Source organism: Protopterus annectens, chromosome 2.part0, assembly GCF_019279795.1.
Source record: "Protopterus annectens isolate FY-2018-M chromosome 2.part0, PAN1.0, whole genome shotgun sequence".
In the NCBI taxonomy this organism is placed as follows: domain Eukaryota; kingdom Metazoa; phylum Chordata; order Ceratodontiformes; family Protopteridae; genus Protopterus; species Protopterus annectens.
The window spans coordinates 239572249-239596099 of NC_056728.1; the positions used below are offsets into that span (position 1 = coordinate 239572249).

A 23851-nucleotide genomic window follows, 5' to 3' on the forward strand; every position below is an offset into this window, starting at 1 on the left:
CTGTTCAACTTGCCGCCCCCTAGTCTTTTCATTGTCCATGGTAGTTATCTTCCTGTTTATGCTTCTGCTAATCTCTTTCGCATCCTCCTCTACTGTTCCTAAAATAACTTGACACTTGTTTGCCCCTTTCATCATTTGCCCTTCCATCTGATTTTGATGTCCATCCCTGCCCACTTTCGTTATGCAGTTCTTGTGGTGTTGCCTTATGTATGGTCACTTCTCACTCTTATTGTCCTTCATTTGGCACCAGTCTTTGTAGCTGTCCTTCAACATTGGCCGCAGCCTTGTATGGTCTGATGTGCTAATGCTGAGTGTGATGGACACTTTTGCAACCACTTCTGAATGCAAATGTATACTGTGTTTGAATGAGGTCACTGCAGGTGAAATTTGCATTTCCTCATGGTGCATTGGCGTTAAAAGATTAGTAACAGAGAGTTGGATTTTTCGCTCCACACCATCTCCACACAAACAAGGATTTGAATTTCATTCGAACTTCCCCAACCACAAGATGTGTTTGAAATACAGGTGTTCACAGTCCTAACATACAACACTCTTGAAAATCATAGCTTTTGCTGTATTGCAGTCTTTCATCTCAGACTAACTGGTGGAATTTAACACTGAAGAACATTCCCAGGAAATGGTTACTGTGTAAAATTTTAGTTTGTTCTCGTTGAAACAAATTTCAGGCACTTCTTTCAAACTTGAGACTAGGTCCAAATTCACCTTCTATAAACATTTGCCAAATATTTGTAGCGCAATTTTGTGTGATATGTATTTGTGAAATTATGCTGTCTCTGTTGTATACTAATATATATGTATATATTTTTTTTAATTGTAGGCAATACCTGGAAGAAGAGAGCAAAGCCAAGAAGGGTCAGACTCTGAATGTTTCAGAGTGGACATTGTACCCCATGAAGTCACAAGTATGTTTCGCAGTATATGCATATGTATATATATATATATATATATATATATATATAAAACAAACCATTGTAGGGGCAACTTTTATGCCTATATATTGTCTGTTTATATTTCTTTGTATTCCTGTAGTTTTATAAGAAGTTTATTTAACTTTAATGAAAAGCCATTTTTAAGAAATTGGAATGTAGCTGCTGAAGTTAGTAAAGGTAGTGATTTGCTTATGGGCACTGGTGTTTCCGTTAGTTGCGTTTCATATTTTTCAGCCTTGCTGGTGTCAGCAAAACAATCACTTAAGAAACAGAAATACTGTCTGCCATCAGATAGAATACTGCAGATTTAATATTTTGGTAGGGGTTTCTGACTTTTATTTTCTCTCAGCATCATGTATTTCTAGGAAGTATATTTCTTTACTTCTGTGTGCATGGTAGCAAATGTAATATGGCAAATGAAGGTTAGGTGTGGTTGTACACTTTACAGCCACATTTTATTTTTGCTTCGGAATGTTTAAGCTTTAAGTGGGTAGCTGGACTAGACTGAAGTCATGACATAGGTACAGAGGTGCACTGTAAACAGAGAACCTAGTGCATGCATATTACTTAGTATATTAACAGCAGACAGCGCATAAGATGTTACCAAGCATGAGCACTTGAGCACTTATTTAGAGCCGAAGTACATAAGAGATGAAGATACAGCAAGTACGCATCTACAGATTTCCTTCTGCTTTCTGTATTTATATCAAATCAGTTTATTCTCACTCACGTAATGTTTTAAAGTTAACTTCTAACTTGATTTATGTAAATTTTTTCTCTGTTTTTTCATGAGTGGTCATATCTTCAGGCAGCTCACTTGCGGCAGGTAATGCACTAATGATTTTATGTTGGGGACCATCCTTCTTGGTCTGAAATTGGTATTATCCTTTTCACTCCAGCTGTTATCACTGAAACCTCCATAAACTGGAACATGTGACCATCACTAGCGCACATCATATTTTCATATACCGTGTAGGGGAATCTGCCTATTGTTCGAGCCAGCCTCAATTCTGCCTGTTACAAATTTCAGATTTCAGTCCTGGTTGTATTTATGGAAAATGTTTAGTGCCTGATACAGCCATGCCATTGAAAAGTTTTCGTGACTACTGAATGTTGGGCCAAGAGCTGCACCACCAGTGTGCTTACTGCTGAAGCGACATACATGGCATGCCCTTCAGATGGGATGTTAAATTGAGGTCCCATCTGCATCATTTGGTAGTAGCCAGGGTCTGTATAGATCATCGCACTGCATTTTTTTAAAAGCGTAAGGGAAGTGCTGCAGTGCGCTGGAAACAGCATGGGGAAGAGACAGGGATGGAGTTTATATGCACCCTCTTTCTGTGTGCCAGGATATGGATAGAGTGTTTTTTTCCATGTGTTGCAGAGTAAGTGGCTCTGGTTTATTGTACTGAGGTAGCAATTCTGTATTTCTTTGAAAGACAAGGAGAGTGGGTCCTTTTATCTACACAAGGTACTATAAGACGGAAGAGCAATGGTAGGCTTCATAAATGTTGCTGAAACATTGATCAGCCTGAAACCATACACAAGCCTCCAAAGGAAGTCTGGACGAACTTGGAGTGGAGATGTTTATTAGACCACGAAATTTGCTGATTTTTACTGCATCTATCCTGCATATTTAACTGTGTGCGTGTATGTGGCAAAATTTAGAAAATGAAGATCAGAGTGTGAGAGTGAGTGATGTAGGTGTCCTACATTAGTGAATAGTTTAGGTGAATGACCACTTGGAATGTCAGTGGGATTTCTAGTCCAGCTAAAACCTATGGATATTCTTGGATCACTGTTGCAGTATTTCAGTACTGATGGGGTTATCTCACTAAGGTAACCTGACATACAGATGTTGTCCCAGAGCCATAAATCTTCCATCACTCGTATGTCCAGCTTATGACCTAAGCCCAGGAGTGAAGGGGGAACGTATGTAAATGTAGGAGCGTAAGCTGCTCAGGCTGCCCTAACACCAGTCTTGAACACAGGATCTCACTCACATTGTGTTCTCTGCATTAGTGTTGACTGCTGCCATTGCCTACACTTATTCAAGAGTAAGTGCCCTGTTGGGAACCTTCTTTTTCTTGTATTTTTATCTTTCAAAGCTAAGAGAGAGGTGTGACTATGGTAGGCAGTCGCTTTGTAAGGGCCTCCACTGTCAATGCTCATTTTATCTATGGGCTGAACATAATTACAGAAACTGTCAGATCTGTCAATCGTTTATTCCTAAAACCCTCCTCACTCAACTTTCTTTGTTAAACAGATACTTAGAACCCCAAAGTCTGAAGTGCTTCTTGCAAACACCAAAATGGCAGAACCCTCAGCCTTCGACATCCTGCTTGCAACAGAAAAAAGTTCAAGAAGGCTAGGTCTTAACTGTCTGCTGCCCAGTCTAATTTGAAAGCTCCTATTGCAGGAATCGGGTCTCTATTATATGAATGAAAGTTCATATAAGTGAACGCTCAATGAGTGAAAATCCAGTACATGAAAAACAATATTGTGGGGGCTGCACCCCCCACACCCCCCACTAAATATATATTCCAACTCCGAGATTGCACTACAGTGAGGAAAGGGCATAAACTCCAATCTTCACTGTACTGCGATCCCACAACACGCACATCGATGTCAGGGAGTTTCGCTCATTAGTGTGTTCACATATATGAACTTTCATTCATATAATATAGACCCCAGGAATCTACAGTATGTCTGACTCCTCTTCAGGCACCCGCTACCGCAACCTCACAGTTTGTCTGACTCCCACACATCTAACCAGACTAGTCATACTGATGCGGTTGAGAAGGGGGAACTGAGGATGATCATTTCAGTGGGGACCAGACTGGATTCCTAAAATCCCTATGAGGTAAGAGGTGCCTGGAACTTTCAGGTCTGTCAGTGTTTTAACTCGCAGTGCTTCATGATGATAGGCATCACACCCAAGAAAAAGAAACTGAATACAAAAATGTTTTTCCTGCTTAGATGTCTCAGGAAAAGCAACGGGTGGAGTTCTCACAGGGCCTATACAAGGCCATCCTGTCTCTGAAATCCTCTTCATTCCTTTCTACTCCTTCACTCCTACCCTCCTCCTTCAGAAGAGAGAGCATGAATCTTCATCTGAGGAGGAATCATATTCAGATGATTCCTTAGCAAACTCATTCCATATCCATTCTCCTGGGCAACTTGCTTGTAATAACACCATGTCCCCTGAAAAATCTTCTTTGGGAAAACTGTTGATGCAGCACTTTGAGAAACCAAACCGGTATCTGATGTACAAAAAAGATACTATAACTTGCTTGGAAGATACAGCCTCCTATGCCTTCTCTTGTCCCTCCAATACGTCTCTCTGTTCCTAGCCTCCAACACCCAGAAAGCCTGACAAGTTTTATAAGGTACCAGAGGATCTTAAGTTTCTCTTCAGAAATCCCGTAGCTGATTCTTCTGCCTTTTTCTGTCAACCCTACTAAGCTTCTGCCAGTGGCTGTTGTTCTGCCATCTGACAGAGATAGTAGTGCCATGGACAGGTATGATAAGGTTTACACGTCTGCCACTCTTGCCTTCGGAGCTTTAAATTACCAGACTCGTATGTTAAAATACATTTTGTCCATTTTTAGGGGGCTTAAAACTATTACTAAACTTGAGGCATCCGACACTAAACATCAAGTATTATCTATGCTTGGGCTAGCTAGACAAGTTGTAAGGCGTTCCATTAAATGCAGCAGTAGCACTGCAGAGGCCTTTTCAGAGTTGCTGCTGCTACTGTATCAGCCTTTAGATTTGCTTGGCTTTGTCTGTAGTCCCTCCTTGAGGATACTAATGGATTACTCCTTCACAGAGATCTTTTATTTGGCACAAACAGTAGGGCTAGTGAAATAAGCAAGATGCAAAGTTGCACACCATATAAACATTTAATCGCAAACAAATATTGTAGCACCTCGGCAAACACAATCAAAGAAATTACCTAGCTAAACCTACTTCTTTGGTCTGCAGGGATCAAACACCCTCTCAAAAGGGCAGGAAGTAGCCCTGGAAAAGATTTCATGACAAACCTGCCGGAGACTCCAAGTCTGGGAAACCCTCTGTTTTCAGACAAATCAGCCTGTCTTCAGCCACATACCTCCCTTCTTGGCTACCTTTATCCCTTTCAGCCTGAGAATTTATCACTGCAGACAAGTGAGTATTCTCCATCATTCAAAAAAGTTACAAGATGGTCATCACTGAGCGGTATTCCCCCTCTCCTTCCAGTCAAATTTACCTTTGTCCTCTTTTCTTAAACATCTCCTCAACCAGGGTGCTATAGAACCAGTGCAAGACCAGCATCTAGGGAAAAGGCTTTTTTTTATTAAAGACTTTTTCTGGTCCCCAGAAGAGGACAGTTGAAGATCCATTCTGGACTTATCCCACCTCAACACTTTTCTGGAGGTGCCATCTTTCAAGACGCTCTCCTTGCAAACTCTGTTTTTCATCCTTTGTCAAGCCTTTCTGGTTTCCTTAGACTTGAAGGATGCATACCTACACATCCCCATTCACTTCACCTGCAGAAAATTCTTCAGGTTCTCTGACTTTTCCTTGCACTTTCCTTTCTGTGCTTTACCCTTCAGTTTATCTACCACTGCCAGGGGTTTTCACAAAGTGCTTCATCCCAGCCATTGCCTTTTGCAAAACCAAAGGAATGAAAGATTTTCCATACCTGGAATTCCTGCTAATCCAAGCAACCTCTTGGGATACCCTACATTTCCATCTCAGTTACTTCTGGAGAGATTGGGATTCACCCGCAACCTCCAAAATCTTTTCTGAATCCCTCACAGGATCTGTTTTTTTTTTTTTTTCTGGCGTCCTTCTCCAAGAGAAAGTTCAGTTCCTCTCCACCTTTTTCCAGTCCCTTCTCCCACTCCAGTCTGTTTCTGAAAGGGAGATTATATGAACCTGGGATACATAGCAGCAACCATTCCTATGATATTTGCCAAACTACACATGAGAATGATCTATCGGTACCTGAAGTTTCTTTGGTATCAGCACTGTCATCCACTGGTAGATTTCTAAAATACAGCTAAATCTGGACTTTCCTTTCTGACCACTTACTCAGGAACTGTGCACAGATATGTTAGATTTGGCTTGGAGGGCCTGTGCAGGCTCTTCATGAGTTCAGAACCAGTGGTCCCCCAAACAGAGGAGGGAGCACATCAATGCCAAGCAGTGAGGGCTCTTATTTTAGAGATGTTTCAAAAACAGAGGAGACCAAGTCCTACATGCTGTGTAGGCTAGTTTTTCTGACATAAGACTAGCCTATAAAAGCAAGTCTGTCCCTACAGGTGGTTTACATTTATCTGAAGACCATATATGCATAGATTCTTTAAGCTAGTCCCTGGAAAACCTTCACAAATGGATGCTAAACAAGGAGATATTCAACCTGCCCAACAGGTTGGGAGATGTCAGTGCTTGAGTGTATGCTTTGCATGTATGAGGTCCTGAGTTCAATCCTCAGTATCACCATAGGAATTTACTTTTGTCCCTTATGGACAGAGGTAGATTATAAATGCCTGTCCCTCGATATCCTATTTGGATACAGGACATCATCGTTCTTATGGGAAAACTTGGCTAAGCTTAGAAAGGCCCCCCAGGTCATTGTTACTGAGCTAATCTATGAATTTATTGCTGTATCAGCCGAAGCTGCTGACCAGCTTCCAAAGCTTCAGGGTTCTTTCTATGCACTCAAACTGTTAGGCAGCTCAAGCTGGGCTGCCTAAAAACACAAGTTTGAATGCCAAGCCGTTCAGAGATTCCTGCCTTCAAAGAGAGTGCTTTGCCTGTGCTGCTCCTTTGCTGGAGAGATAAATTCCCTGCAGGGAAAAACTACTCTCTTCAGTCCTGGATGACTGATCAGAGAAGTCTTCACTGTTTAGTCAGAATGTTGTGCCCATCTCTGGAGACGCTGCTGCTGCCACTGGCAGCTATGCTGGCCCTGTTTTTCCTGTCAAAAAGAACCAGAAAACTAAACATGTATGCACTCCTCCTCAAATTTCCCTGGTCTGGAGTAGTTTACTGGGTCTCCCTTATTATTCAGGCTATTGACCCTTCTTATAAGGTGGTTTCTGGTAAAAGAAAAATGGATGCCTCTTTTCCCTGTGAGATTCAAGATTCTGATTCTGGACAGGAAGATGAAAGGACAGATGCATTTCTGATTCAGAGGAGAGCACAGTATATGATTCTCAGCGGTTGGTGGAGGGGTCACTTTCTCTAAAACTGTTTCCAAAATGTCCCAGTATTTTCAGTGGGAGAACAAAAGTTTCTTACTCCCTCAGAAACAACTATAAGCTGTTACAAATGGAATTCCTAGAGCCTTCACCCATTCCTACAGTGCAGTCAGCAGTGGAATGTGTGTTGCTGCTGGTAATTTTCCTGACAGTCAGCCTGTGGCCCCTACAAAGGCAGGTAGATTGTGAAAAGTTCCTCAGTCTTAAGTTTAGTACATTCGTCCCAAACTTGACTCACCAGCTATAGCTTTAGTTAATGCTACTGCTGCTAATGAATTCCATTTCTACACTTTCAGACAAGGATGAGAAAACAGTTAAACATTAGAAAAATAATGTTTTTGCAGCTTTGCTATTCATCTTTTGAATTCTCAGACTCTTATGTTAAATTTTATTCTAATTGTGAAAGTATGAGAAGTGCTTTGTCTGCACTTTTGTTTTGTGAGAAAAAAATCTGTTTTAAATGTTTAGATGTTTATTGTGTTTCACTGTTGCAGTCATTACATTTGGGTAATCTGCTGGCAGGTTGCCCTCAGTCGGCCTGATTAACAAAGTCTTGGGTCCTGCGTCAGTTACTGCCTCTTCTTCCATGGTGTCAGGTCGTCAGGGTTGTAAAACATGCAGCCGACGCCATTACATCAGTCTTTATTGCCACGCGGTGCCCGAAGCAGAAGCAGTTCACAAGTGCCAGTTGGCCGACTCCTGAAATTTTCGTTTTCGAGTTTCAGAACAGAAGTCTTCAACTTAAAGCTAAGTACCCCGTTAGGGAAACTTTTTCTTGCTCCTTACCGATGTCAGTAAAAGTTAATAATTGTATTACTTGTGGGAAGCAAATACCTCATAAGGATTTTCATTTCTGCTGTATTCCTTGCCTAGGCCCTGACCACGACATACCATGCTGTCGGTTTTGTACTTTATTTAATCAGTCGTCGGTCCATTTTTGCTTTAAAATATTTAGGGTCTCTGTTTCATTATCCAGAAATGATGTTGGTTAGCCATCCGACTACCGGAATACCGAAAAAATGCAAAGAAAAAGACAGAGACAGGCCGTTGAGGTCCAAAGCTGCCGACAATGCTTCTCCTAAGCCAGTCGCCAGTTCGCTGGTACTCAGTGAGGCGCTTTCACAGCCCCTGATACCCACTACTTCTGATTCGCAGGCCTGTACTGAGACCCATTCGGAGTCCGGTATGCTGCAAGATGCTTCACATATGGAACCCACAGATGTCTCTACCTTGGTTGGGTCCGGAGCCGCTGAGCAGGCACCGGCTTCTGAGGGTGTATTCAGGCCTATAGACTTGCATATTAAACAGACTCCAACTTCAGTGCTAAGGCCTAAATCTTGATCTATGTCTAAACAACCAATGCCCAGGCCACATGTTCAGGCCCCTATGCCTAAAAAACAAATGATCAAAATGGCTGAAGATTTAATTACTCTAATCAGGGGTAGTCAACCCCCCCCCCCCTTCCAAGAGGCCTAGGATTGAATTTGACTATGAATCTTCTGAACAGGACTCTGTTTCTTCGGACTCTTCTAATGATCTGGATTTGTCCATACCTACTTATGACGACTCTGATGCAGAAGATTCCATTCCCTCTGCTTCTCCACCTGAGGATTTCTCTTTTTGGGAAACTTTACATACCTTAAGGGAGCATTTCCACTGGGAAAGTCAGGATTTCTCTGAATCCAAAAAGTGGCTTAGGGATTTCCTTCTTCCTCAGCATAGGCCTTTGGCTATATCTCCTGTACTAGATATTGTTGATGTGTCTTTGAAATCCAGTATGGCCCCTGATTCCTTGCCTCCAGCCCCTAGCAAACCAGACAGGTACTACAGGGTTCCTGAGTCCCAAAAATTCCTTTTCAAAAATCCTGTTGCGGACCCTAAAACCAGTTCTCAGGGGCCCAAGGGCATTAAGGCTTCTTCTGCTAAAAATCCTACCCCTTCTGACAGAGACTCCAGGGCGCTGGATAGATGGGGTAAAAAGGTTTATACTTCTGCAACCTTAGCAATCAGGGCTTTAAACTGTCATATGCGAAAATATCAACAACATATCATGAGACTGCTTAAACAGAAAATGATGATTTCTGACTGTGTGGAGAATAAAGATTTGCAGGATTTATTGCATTCAGCTAAACAAGTTGGCAAACATACTTTGCAATGTGGTTTTGATTCCTTACAGGCCTCTTGTAGGGCTGCTGATGTTCATTGTGTTTCACTGTTGCAGTCATTACACTTGTGTTATCCTGCTGGCAGGCGACCCGCAGTCGGCCCGAGTTCCAAAGTCTTGGTCCGGCGTCGGTTGCTGTTGCCTCTTCCCTGACGTCAGTGCGCCAGGCGTATAAAAGTTGCAACCGACGCCATTTTCTCCAGTCTTTCTTGACGCACGGTGCCCAAAGCAAAAGCAGTTCGCAAGTGCCGGTTGGCCGACTCCTGAGATTTTCAAAACTGAATTTCAGAACCGAAGTCTTCAATAAAGCTAAGCACCCCGTTGGGGAAACTTTTCCTTGCTCCAGACCGATGTAAGTAAAAGTTAATAATTGTATTTTTTGTGGGAAGCAATAAGGACTTTCACTCTTACTGCATTCCTTACCTAGGCCCTGACCACGACGTTACTAGTTGTCAGTTTTGTGCTAGATTCAATAAACGCACTATTAAACGTCTGTTTGATTTTGCTTTACATTATTTTAGATGAAGATTTAATTACATCATGCCGTCTGAACAACCGACGACCGGAATACATAAAAACGCAAGGACAAAGAAAAAGACAGGCATCCGAGGTCAAAAACAGATGACGAAGCCTCTTTAGGCCAGTCGCAAGTTCTCAGTGAGGCACTTTCGCAGCCCCTGACACCAGCTACCTCAGAGCCACAGGCCGTAACCGACAGCCACGTGGAGACACAGAGGCCTGTGGAAACTCAAGGTATTGGGCCAACGGAAAATATATCCTCAGATGGGTCCGGAGCCGCTGAGCAGGCACTGGCTTCTGAGGGTGTTTTTAGACCTTCACAGCTTACAATTAAAGCTACTACAGCAGCAAAGGCAGAGTCAAAAACACCATTAAAGACAAGGAAAAAAGTGCAGCATTCTCCAGAACAGGCATCCATGCCAAAGAAACAGATGCTTAAAATGGCCGAAGACCTTATAACTTTAATCAGGGGCTCCCACCCCCCTCCTGACAAAAGGCCTAGGCAAAACATTGATTATGATTCCTCTGATCAGGTTTCCATTTCCTCTGATTCTTCTTCTGACCAGGGCTATTCTCTCCCTCCCTATGAGGACTCTGATGCTGAAGAGTCCATTCCTTCAGCCTCACCGCCTGAGGATTACTCTTTTGGGGAAATCCTGCACACCATGAGGGAGCATTTCCATTGGGAGAGCCAGGATTACTCAGAATCCAAGAAAAGGCTCAGAGATTTCCTTCTGTTGCCTCAGCACAGGCCCCTAGCTATCCCCCCTGTGCTTGATATTGTAGATGATGTTTTTTCTGACTCCAGTCTGTCTCCAGATTCTTTACCCCTTGCACCAGTCAAGCCAGACAGGTACTACAGGGTCCCTGACTCTCATAAATTCCTTTACAAAAACCCCGCTGCAGACCCAGAAACTATCTCTCAGGGGTCCTAAATGGGTTAAAGCTTCTACTGCCAAAGATCCTGTCCCCTCAGATAGGGATTTCAGAGCTCTGGACAGATGGGGGGAAAAAGTTTACACTTCTGCTACTTTAGCTGTAAGAGCAGTTTCACATGCTTAAATATTAACAGCATCTCATGTCATTGTTAAAGCAGAAAACGGTTACAAATATAGAAGGTCCTGACTAAAGGAATGCAGGATTTATTGCATGCAGTTGAACAAGTGGGAAAGCATACTCTGCAATGTGGTTTTGATTCATTAGAGGCTTCTTGTAGAGCCGCAGTTACAGGCTCGGTTATTCGAAGACATGCTTGGTTGAAAGAACAAAGTTTACCTGACCATGTTAAAGTTAAATTATTGGATGCTCCACTACAGCATGATACTTTGTTTGGTGTTAAGGCAGAAGAGGTGTTAAGAAAATGGAGGATAAAGCAAAGTCAATGCAAACTGTGAAAGATTTCTTACATGTTCAACCACCTAGATTTAGCAGAAACTGGCCTTCAAAAAATTGGTCCTTTCCAGTGTCAGACAGGCCACAAAGAGGCAGATACAGACGCCCAAGAGGCAGATCTCAGCCCCAAGGCTCCTACAGACGTAAACAATGGGGTACAACAGCCCCCAAAGAAGGAGAAGACAAATCACAACCTTATAGGAAACAGTCACAATGACTTCCCACTGCAAATGCCAAGCTCTTACCAGTTGACAACACCCCTAAGGGGAAAGCTAGCACTTTTCTCAAAAAATTGGCACATGATCACCCAAGGCCAATGGGTGTTGAATATAGTTTCTCAAGGGTACAGGTTCCACTTCCACACGCTTCCAAAACCAAAAGGTATGCCAAACCTGCCACAAAACCAGTGGGCAGAAGCACAAAACAGATTGCGGCTCTTATGGATATGGGAGATATTCAAAAAGTTCCACAAGAAGAACAGGGCCAAGGATTTTACTCACGCCTTTTCCTAGTACCCAGAAAGGACAAAGCATGGAGACCAGTACTGGACCTGTCAATCCTAAATACTTTCCTGGATGTTCCAAAATTCAAAATGTTAACACTACAACAACTCCTGCCCATGCTGGGCAAAGAGGCTTGGCTAGTTACTTTGGATCTCAAGGAGGCATACCTGCACGTACCAATCAGACAATCATGCAGAAGATACCTCAGATTTATAGCAGGCTCAATGCATTATCAATTCTCTGCACTGCCCTTTGGCTTACCTACTGCTCCCAGGGTCTTCACAAAATGCCTGGCACCAGTAATTGCATTTTGCAGACAAAAAGGAATTCATATATATCCCTACTTGGATGACTGTCTTATACAAGCAGAGAGCATGGACATTCTTCTAAAGCACCTGGCGTTTGTAAAAAGATTACTAATTTGCCTAGGGTACACAGTAAATGAAAAGAAATCAAAACTAGTGCCCTTTCAAGAGATAATATTCCTGGGTGTAAGCTTAAATACAACTGCCCAGATGGCTTATCTCACGCCAGACAAAGACAACTGACTCATTACTTTCAAATGATGGCAACAAAGACCCAGCTCCCTGCAAGAAAAATTCTGCAGGCCCTGGGTTTCATGGCTTCTTGCATTCTACTAACTCCATATGCCAAACTGCATATGAGGAAACTACAATGGTATCTAAAAAGTGTTTGGACTCAGCATTGTCACAGCCTAGAGACAATCATAACCATGATTCCATGCCTGCAACAGGAGTTTCGATGGTGGTCCCAGGCCTGTCACCACAAGGGACAGCCTTTCACCTTACCTACAGCCAGGCAGACAATAACAACGGATGCATTGGATTATGCCTGGGGAGCACTTATGGCAGGAAAATGTATTCAGGGCGTGTGGCCCAAGGAACGAATGCATCTTCACATCAATCAAAAAGAGATGCTAGCTGTACAGAATGCCCTGACAGCCTTCAAAGACCTAATATATCCAGGACAATTATTAATAAAGACAGACAATACCACAGTTATGTGGTACATAAACAAGCAAGGGGGCACACATTCCTACCCCCTATGCAGACAAGCCATGACTTTGTGGAACACAGCACTGACCTACCAGGTACATCTGCAAGCACAATTCCTGCCAGGAACAAAGAATACACTGGCAGATGAACTAAGCAGAAATCTCATGGATCCTCATGAATGGAAGCTAAATCCACACTTGTTCAACATGATAACAAGGGAGTGGGGATGCCCAGACATAGATCTCTTTGCCTCCCCTCACAATTGTCAATTACAGAAATTTTGCAGAAGGACTTATCACTCTCAAGCATGGAAAGTGGATTAGCTATCTTTCAGCTGGAAAAACCTGACAGTCTGTGCCTTCCCTCCGATGTCCCTTCTCACCAAGGTGCTTCTAAAAGTCAGACAAGAGAGGCCAAAAATGATCCTGATTGCACCAGACTGGCCACGCCAGCACTGGTACCCAATCCTAAAGATTTTGTCCCAAGGCCCACCTTGGCCTCTACCTCAGATTCCTCAACCTCTGACACAGCAAAACAATCAGATTCTGCACAGTCAACTCAGAACCTTAAACCTAGCAGCACGGCAGATAATGTAGCCACTCAGACTGCACCTCTTTCTAAAGCTGTTATGGATGTAATTTTGGAAGCCAGGAGACCTAACACTAGGAAATCTTATGCAGGAAAAATAGAAGAGATTCTGTGCTTGGAACCAGGCACAAGGGCTCGACCCACTGGTCCCTAATATGCCTCAGATTTTGCAATACCTGACTGAGATGGTGGACAAAGTTCTATCTTTTTCATGTATTAAAATCCATGCCTCTGCCATTTCAGCTCATTACAATACGAATCCTCCTATTTTTTCACATCCTCTACTACAACATTACCTCAGAGGGGCAAAGAATATAAGACCCCCCTAGGAGAGCACCAGTACCTACTTGGGACCTCAATTTTGTTTTAGAAAAACTAACACTGCCTCCATTTGAACCAGCCAGCTCAGCTGATCTAAAATTCTTGTCATGGAAAACTGCTCTGCTCCAAGCAATAACTTCATCAAGAAGAGTTTCAGAGTTACAGGCATTGATGGCTGTGGAACCTTTCCTCATTTTTCACCAGGACTGGGTTTCTCTAAGGATGAACCCAACATTCATGCCAAAAGTGGTCTCCAATGTGGCCTTAAACCAAACTATTCATTTGCCTACTTTCTACCCAAATCCCCAGAATAAAGGGGAAAAACATCTGCACTCTTTGGATATACACAGGCAGCTACGATTTTACTTGGACAAAACAAAAGCTTTCAGGAAAAACTGAGCAACTGTTTGTAGCATATGCTGCAGGATCACAAGGAAAAACTATTACAAAGCAGACAGTCTCCAAATGGATAGGGCACTGCATCCGCTTCTGTTATGCACAACATGGCAAATCTGTGCCCAAGGACATTAGGCCTCATTCTACCAGAGCAGCAGCCACTTCAGCAGCTTTCCTCAGAGAGGTACCAACCAAAGACATTTTAGAAGCTGCAACCTGGAGCTCAGTGCACATTTTACCAAGCACTACCACCTACCTCTTTACTCCAAATCCAGAGCAGGCTTTGCCACTGCAGTTCCTAAGGGCTTGTTAGCCTCACCAAATCCAATCTAGACCCAGCCACCCTACCTCAGCTTTGAGATTCTACCAAAGTGTAATGACTGCAACAGTGAAACACGATGAACATAGTACAGTTGTGTGCCTACCATAAATGTAGATGATAGAGTGTCTTCACTGTTGCAGTCCTGGTTACCCACCCACCTTCCCCCTCTTTGCTGGGACTATTCTGTACTTCTCAACTCTATACAACCTATGTGGTGTATTTGCTTTTAGAAGAAGGAAATGTTTATAGTAATATATGCATGGTTGTTTGGCATATTTATATCTTTACAGCCTTCATATCTGGGGGCACCTGACATCTGAGGCAAGAAAAGCTGAAGAAAATGGCGTTGGTTGCAACTTTTATACCCCTGGCGCACTGACGTCAGGGAAGAGACGACAGCAACCGACGCCAGACCAAGACTTTGGAACTCGGGACGACTGCGGGTCGCCTGCCAGCAGGATAACCCAAGTGTAATGACTGCAACAGTGAAGACACTTGAACATCTACATTTATGGTAGGTACACAACTGTACTTTACTGGGTCTGTGCTTAGAAGGCATGCTTGGCTTAAGGAGCAATCTCTGCCTGATCGTGTTAAAGCAAAACGTTTGGATGCTTCTTTACAGCAGGACCGCTTATTTGGCAATAAGGCTGAAGAATTTCTAAAAAAGATGGAAGATAAAGCTAAATCTATGCAAACTGTTAAATTTCTTCCAAGTGCAACCTCCTAGATTTAGTAGGCATTGGCCTACTAAGAACTGGTCCTTTCCAGCTCCTACCACAGCCACTACGGCCAAATCCAGACATTCCAAAACTACCAGGTTTCAGTCCCAAGGGACTTTCAGAACTAAGCAATGGGGTGCTTCCACTTCCAAATCTGGAAACAACAAGGCACCTCCCTATGGTAAACAGTCAAAATGACTTCTCTTAGAAATTACCAGGCTCTTATCTCTTAGCTGCCCATTTGGGGGGGGGAAATTGGCTCTTCATTCAAGAAACTGGAAACTTATAACCCAGGACAAATGGGTTTTAAATATAGTGTCCCAGGGATACAGATTTCATTTCTACACGCTGCCAATTCCAAATGGGTGGCCAGACCTGCCCCAAATCAGTGGGCAGAGGCTTAGAAACAAGTACTTTCCCTCCTAAACATGGGGGCTATTCAGCTGTTACCAGAAGAGAAAAAGGGACAAGGTTTCCATTCCACACTGGTACCCAGTAAAGGCAAATCATGCCATCCAATTCTGGACCTGTCTACTCTAAACACCTTTCTGTACATTCCAAAATTCAAGATGCTGACTCTTCACCAGTTACTTCCTATGCTAGGCAAGGATGCCTTGTTGGCAACTCTCGACTTAAGAGGCTTACCTGCATATCCCAATCAGGGAATCTTGCAGAAGATTCCTACTCTTCAAAGCAGGCTGCATGCATTATCAGCTCTCTGCACTGCCCTTTGGCTTGTTTACTGCGCCCAGGGTATTCACAAAGTGCCTGGCTCCAGTAATTGCATTTTGCAGGCAAAGAAATATTCAAATATATCCATACCTGGACGATTGTCTAATTCAGGCGGAAAACCAGGCCATTCTTCTAAAACATCTGGCATTTGTAAAAAGACTTTTAACCTGTCTAGGGTACACCATAAACGAAAAGAAATCTCAACTAGTACCCTCTCAAAAATTACATTCCTGGGTGCAAGCTTGAATACAACTGCCCAGATGGCTTTCCTTACGCCAGAAAAGCGAATTCATTTGGTGACTTACTTCAAACAGGCGGCCTCAAAAACCCTGCTATTTGCAAGGCAAGTACTGCAAGCCTTGGGGTTCATGGCCTCATGCATTCCTCTAATGCCATATGCAAGACTGCATATGAGGAAACTTCAGTGGTACTTAAAAAGTTTATGGAGTCAACATTGTCACAGCCTGGAAACATTGATTCCTATCATACCTTGCCTGTGCCTAGAGTTTCTACGGTGGGCAGAGGCCTGCCACCAGAACAAGGGACTGCCATTCACACCACCCCCTGCCGCCCAAACCCTAACTACAAACGCATCAAACTATGCATGGGGGGGGGCTCATCTGGCAGGGAAGTGTATTCAGGGCAAATGGAGCCCAAATCAAATGCACCTTCATATCAATCAGAAGGAAATGCTAGCTGTACAGAATGCACTGACAGCCTTCAAGGACTGCCTTCACCCAGGACAATAACCGATAAAAACGGACAACACCACGGTTATGTGGTACATAAACATGCAGGGGGATACGCATTCCTACCCCCTCTGCAGCCTAGCCATGGCATTGTGGAACACGGCCTTGAGCTACCAAGTACAATTACAGGCTCAATTCCTGCCAGGAAAGCAGAATGTTCTGGCAGACGAACTAAGCAGAAATCTCATGGACCCTCATGAATGGAAACTGGAACCATGGATTTTCAACATGTTGACACGCAAATGGGGGAGCCCAGACATAGATCTTTTTGCCTCACCCCAGAACTACCAGTTGGACAAATTTTGCACAAGAACTCATCACAAAAAAGCCTGGAAAGTGGATGCTGTGTCCTTCAGCTGGAAAAAACCTATCAGTCTATGCCTTATCCCCCTCTGCCTTTGAACTCCAAAGTTCTACTAAAAGTCAAACAGGACAAACCAAAAATTATTTTGATTGCTCCAGACTGGCCTCGCCAATACTGGTACCCACTCGTGTGCAGTGTGTCACACATTTCTCCGTAACACCTGCCTCAGACACCTTCCTTTACTGTCTCAGCAGGAGAACTAAATTCTGCACCCTCAGCTCCAAACATTGAATCTAGCAGCTTGGCTAATCACTTAAATTCACCCTTCGCATCCCTCAGCAAACCTGTGATGGATGTCATTTTGAAGGCGAGAAGACATAGTACTAGAAAATCTTATGCTGACAAATGGAAAAGATTCTACTAGAAAATCTTATGCTGACAAATGGAAAAGATTCTGTGCCTGGAATCAATCTCAAGGGATGAGCACAGCAGTGCCCAGTTTACCTCAGATTTTGCAATACTTAACTGAGAGGCTTCATAAGGGCCTGTCTTTTTCTTCCATAAAAATCCATGCCTCAGCCATTTCACCTCATTACAACACAGACCCCCCCCCCTTCTCTCATCCTCTTCTAAAGCAGTATCTCAGATGGGCCAAAAACTTGAGACCACCCAGGAGAGCTCCAACCCCTGCCTAGGACCTTAACTTTGTATTGGAGAAACTCACTCTACCTCCTTTCAAGCCAGCTGCAACTGCAGACTTAAAATTTCTTCCCTGGAAAACAGCCTTCCTTTTAGCAATCACTTCAGCTAGAAGGATATCTGAATTACAGGCCCTTATAGCAGTGGAGCCTTTCATCATCTTTCATGCGGACAGGGTGTCACTCAGGACCAATCCATCATTCATGCCCAAGGTGGTATCCAGTGTGGCTCTTAATCAGTCCATTCATTTGCCAACTTTCTTTCCCAATCCACAGAACAGTGGAGAGTGGATTCTGCATTCATTGGATGTACAGAGACAACTTAGATTCTACTTGGACAGGTCTAAATCTCGAAGAAAATCTGAACAACTGCTGGTAACATTTGCTGCATGGGCAGAGGGGAAGGCTATTTCAAAGCAAACCATTTCTGAATGGATAAGCCATTGTATTAATTTCTGTTATAAGCACCATGGAAAACCTATCCCCCAGGGAATCAGATCTCATTCCACCAGGGCTGCATCTACTTCAGCAGCCTTTCTCAGAGGTGTTACTACCAGGGATATTCTAGAAGCTGCTACCTGGAGTTCAGTTCATACTTTCACCAAGCATTATCACTTACCAATTTTTTCTCTAAATCCATAGCTGGCTTTGCCACTGCTGTTTTGCAGGGCCTTATAGCTGGTCCTAATGCTGTATAAATCCATCCTCCCAACCTTAGCTTTGGGAATCTACCCAAATGTCATGACTGCAACAGTGAAACATGATGAACATAGTACAGTTGTGTACACTTACCATAAATGTAGATGTTCGAGTGCATTCACTGTTGCAATCCTGGTTACCCTCCCTCCAGCCCCCTGTTTTTCTTTTACTATACCTCTTCTTTCTTTTATTATGCTTAAAAGCCTTTTTGGTGTATTTGCTTTTGTTTGGAGGTATATTTTTGTGTTTCTTAGATATATATACATATATAGATATGTATACATATATATATATATATATATATATATATATATATATATATATATATATATATATATGCTGCTCCCCATTTGGGGGGCACCTGACATCTGAGGCAAGAAAAACTGATGTAATGGCGTCCGCTGCATGTTTTATACCCCTGACGTCATGGAAGGAAGGGACAGCAACCGACGCAGGACCCAAGACTTTGTTAATCATGCCGACTGAGGGCAAACTGCTAGCAAATTACCCAAATGTAATGACTGCAACAGTGAATACACTCTAACATCTACATTTATGGTAAGTGTACACAACTGTACTTTTTTTCAATCTTAAAGGTAGCAGCTCATTGTTTAAAGTGTGTGTATAACTCTGATACTTCCAGGGCTATGATCACTGGTGCTGTTTTGTGGAGGTATGCCTGGCTAGATTCTCAAAACCTCCCAGACGCAAAAAAAATGTGATTTTAAATTCTTCTTTGGCTAGAGATCATTTTAGGTCCATCTGTTGCAGAGGATATCAAGAAGTGTGGAGAGAGTGGTGAGCTGATACAGAGAATCTCTTAAGATTTTCTATCCCTCCTTTTCCAAGTTTTCTAAGGGATTATCTAATCAGCCGTCTAGCTTTGACAATAAGAAAAACTCAACAAAATGTTGGTAACACAGGTAAACAGACATTTAAGAAGAAATGGCTAGGAGGTACCAAAAGCAATACAAAACTTCACAAAACCAAGGACAGTCCAGCAAGTCAGAATTACTTTTTCAAGGACCTTTGCCCCCCACCCAGCAAACCCCTCTTTCTCCCATCATAGCAGTCCCTTTCCCTTCCAGAAAGTTTGAATCATTTTCTCTCTCTGGCAACAGTTTCAGACATTTGAGTTCTGAAGATCATTCACCAAGGTTGCAGATGGCAGAGAGAGGAAATTCCTCCTTTTCAGGGGGTAATTCCTCATCTACCAGACCAGTGTCTTCTTTTGTCCTCCCATCTTCCTACATATGTTGCCCTAGGGAGTAATAGAGCCAGTTCTGTTTGGGAAAGGTTTTTATTTAAGGATGTTTGTGATGCCAAAGAAAGAAAATGCTTGGAAACCAGTTCTTCTAAACCAATTTGTGGTAGTGCCCAAGTTCAAAATGCTGTCACTTCATAATCTGTTGCCTCTTCTTCTTCATTTGTTTCCTGGTAGCACTAGATGTGATGTCCCCACACTGGGCCAGTAATTAAGGAGTTTGAATCCTCACCACTGATGCTGGAGAGGGACTTTCACTTGGAATACAAATAGATACACTCAGTATTTCCAGATTCAGACCTTTCTGCATCAAGCACAATTTCCCTTAAGAGCAGACAGGGAACATACACAGTCTGGGGTCTGGATCTCTCTCTCTCCCTCCTAGTCCCCAATAAAACTCCCCACTGGTACAACTGTAGGGTTAGGTCCTCTTCCGAAGTGTCCAAGCCAAGTCCTCTAGCACCCTCTCTGTGAACCCAGTGCTGTGTGTCCCTGTTCCAAGTAGATGACACACACGTACTGAGATTTGATTTTTGAGACAAAAAACGCACACAGGGAAAGGCTGGCACAGATTTACCTGTGGTTCCCTCTTCTGCCCAGAGTATAAGGTAGTTACCACTGCCATCAGGCACTCAACAATCAGCTACTCTAAGGCCCTTAACAAAGGGTGTCCAATTATACTGTATAATATTAATACTAATACACATAGTAGTTGACCAAGACAGCTAGGCCTTCAGGAGTGGCCCACACAGTGTCACCAAATAAATATAAGCACTCTCAAATGTTAAATACTTTCTAAAAGGTACCAGCTACAATAAAAGTTTTAAATATATTTAATAATAAATAAAAGAACATGAATATACTGAATATATATTTACACTAAACCACATAATTCAAATCACAGGAAATATTGAAAATAACATTGGTGGACAGACTCAGACAATTAAAGAAAAGCAATATCTAAATACTCTTCACTATATTTTCCTGACTGAATCTAGGAGAAATACTATTCCCTACTTACTTAATGAGTAAGGCAGATGTGGTGAATGGTCGTCCTTGTTGTCAGGCCGAAGACAGAATATTCAATACTGGAAGAACACTCTCACTAGTATTAAAAACATAATTTCCATGATGGCTGGCAAATTGACCTCATCTTGTCACCTGACTCTAGGTTCTCACAGTATCCCCCTCTGAAGCTTAGACAGGAATTTAGCATAAACTGCTACATTACACATCTGAATGTTTATGGCAGTGCTCTGAAGCCATGAAAAAATTACAGTACTTCCCCTCTTCTTTACAGAGGCCATTAAACAATGACTTCTCCCCGACCTAGTGACTCTGGTTTCATTCCATGTTTATGGCTTAACAGCTAATTTACATTTCCCTTATTTTTGTTAAAGTATGCTAGCTGGTTAACCTCTGCTCTTCCAGGGTCCTTTGCTAGCATGTATACATACAGTTCGAATACATTTATAACATAAGTATCTGTCCAAATCAGTTTGATATTCAAGTGCTGTACAGTTCCAATACATTTGGAACACAAGCATCTTGTTCACATCTGTTAGATATTCAAAGGATATCCTTCTTTACAAAACTTTGACTAGCTATGCTGGCACTAGCCCATGTCATCACACTAGATTTAGAAGATTCTTATCACATCCCTATTTATCCAGATGTCAGTTGTTTCTTAAGATTGTGTGTCTGGATCATATTAATTTCTTTGCCTTACCCTTTGGATTATCCACTGCACCAAGAGTGTTTCATAGAGTGTCTAGCTCCAGATGTTCTTTGTGTTTCACTGTTGCAGTCATTACATTTGGGTTATCCTGCTGGCAGGTTGCCCTCAATCGGCCTGAATTCCAAAGTCTTGGGTCCTGCGTCGGTTGCTGTTGCCTCTTCCCTTACGTCAGGTTGTCAGGGGGTATAAAAGATGCAGCCGACGTAATTTTATTTAGTCTTTCTTGCCGCGTAGTGCCCGAAGCAGAAGCAGTTTGTAAGTGCCAGTCGGCCGACTCCTGAGATTTTCGTGTTCGAGTTTCAGATCCGAAGTCTTCATTAAAAGCTAAGTACCCCTTTGTGGAAACTTTTTTCTTGCTCCAGACCGATGTCAGAAAAAGTTAATAATTGTATTTCTTGTGGGAAGCAAATACCTCATAAGGACTTTTATTCTTATTGTATTTCTTGCCTAGGCCCTGACCATGATGTTGCTAGTTGTCGGTTTTGTGCTAGTTTTAACCAACATACTATTAAGCGTAGGTGCGATTTTGCATTAAGCTATTTTGGGCGAAGATTTAATTATTCAATGTCGTTGGATAGCCATCCGACTACCGGAGTTCACAAAAAACGAAAAGAAAAAGACAGGCAACCGAGGCCCAAAACCAATGACGAAGCTTCTCCTAAGCAAGTCGCCGGGTTGCCAGTCCTCAGTGAGGCGCTTTCGCAACCCCTGATGCCTGCTACTTTAGAGTCGCAGGCCGCTACCGACTCCCACGTGGAGTCGGCCAGACCACTGGAAACTCAAGGTATTGGAGCCTCAGAGATAATCCCCTCAGATGGGTCTGGAGCCGCTGAGCAGGCATCGGCTTCTGAGGGTGTATTCAGACCCAAACAATTATATATTAAACCGACTTCAAAGACAAAGGCTAAAACACCTTTAAAGGCAAAGAAACATGTTCACCAGCCACAAGGACAGGCCTTCATGCCCAAAAAACAGATGCTCAAAATGGCCGAAGACTTACCTTGATCAGGGGTTCTCATCCCCCTCCTGATGCCTAGGAAAGAGACAGACTATGAATCTTCAGATCAGGTTTCCATTTCTTCTGATTCCTCTACTGATCAGGAATATTCTCTTCCCCCCTATGAGGATTCTGATGCTGAAGAAGTCAATTCCTTCAGCTTCTCCTCCTGAGGACTACTCTTTTGGGGAAACCTTGCATACCATGAGGGAACACTTCCACTGGGAGAGCCAAGATTTTTCAGAATCTAAGAAAAGGCTCAGAGACTTCCTTCTGCTACCTCAACACAGGCCTCTAGCTATTCTCCTGTGTTAGACATTGTAGATGATGAGTTCTCGGAGTATAGTCTGACCCCTGACTCTTTACCTCCAGCTCCTGTTAAGCCGGACAGATACTACAGGGTCCCTGACTCTCATAAATTCCTTTTCAAAAACCCTACTCTGCTGACCCAGAAACTGTTTCACAGGGTCCCAAAGGGGTCAAGGCTTCTACTGCAAAAAAACCTACCCCCTCTGACAGGGATTCTAGGGCACTGGATAGATGGCTATAAAGGCTTTAAATTGTCAGTTTCATATGCTCAAATGTCAGCAATATATCATGACACTACTTAAACAGAAAATGATGGCAAATTCTGAATGTGCAGAAAACAAAGAAATGCAGGATTTATTGCATACAGCTGAACAAGTTGGAAAGCATACTTTGCAATGTGGGTTCGATTCTCAGGAGACCTCCTGCAGGGCCGCTGTTACGGGTTCTGTCATTAGAAGGCATGCTTGGTTAAAGGAACAAAATCTGCCTGACCATGTTAAAGCAAAATTATTAGATGCTCCTTTACAACATGATACCTTGTTTGGTGTTAAGGCAGAGGAGGTGTTAAAGAAAATGGAGGACAAAGCTAAATCTATGCAAACGGTCAAGGATTTCTTACAGGTACAACCACCTAGATTTAGCAGACACTGACCTACAAAGAATTGGTCCTTTCCAGTCTCAGACAGACCTCAAAGGGGCAGATCCGCCGCAAGGTTCCTACAGGTCTAAGCAGTAAAGTGCCTCTATCTCCAAAGGTGCAGAAGACAAATCACAACCATACAGGAAACAGTCCCAATGACTTCCCCCTGCCTGCACCAAGCACTTATCTTCTGGTAGCATCCTTAGGGGGGAAACTAGCACTTTTTTCTCAAAATTGGCATATTATATCCCAGGACAAATGGGTTCTAGACATAGTGTCACAAGGCTACAAGTTTCATTTCCATACTCTGCCAAGAGCAAACGGTTGGCCAGACCTGCCAAAAAGTCAATGGGCAGAGGCTCAAAAACAAGTCACAGCTCTCATGGACATGAGGGCAATTCCATAAGTTCCACAGCAAGAGCAGGGACAAGGATTTTACTCGACTGTTCTTGGTACCCAGAAAGGACAAAGCATGGAGACCAATACTGGACCTATCCTGGATATACCAAAATTCAAGATGTTGACCTTACAGCAGGTTCTGCCCATGCTGGGCAGCAAGGCTTGGCTTGTGACTTTA

General features: G+C 43.0%; 1 protein-coding gene across 3 annotated transcripts in view; it reads left to right on the plus strand.

The window, feature by feature from the left end:
* LOC122793043 (sentrin-specific protease 2-like) overlaps window positions 1-23851 on the plus strand; it is a 1342091-nt gene that overhangs the window by 955235 nt on the left and 363005 nt on the right. For all 3 annotated transcript variants that reach the window (XM_044060712.1, XM_044060713.1, XM_044060715.1), the window contains one exon: window positions 839-923. In XM_044060712.1, coding sequence (XP_043916647.1) covers window positions 839-923 — 85 coding nt within the window. The remainder of the gene's footprint in view (window positions 1-838; window positions 924-23851) is intronic.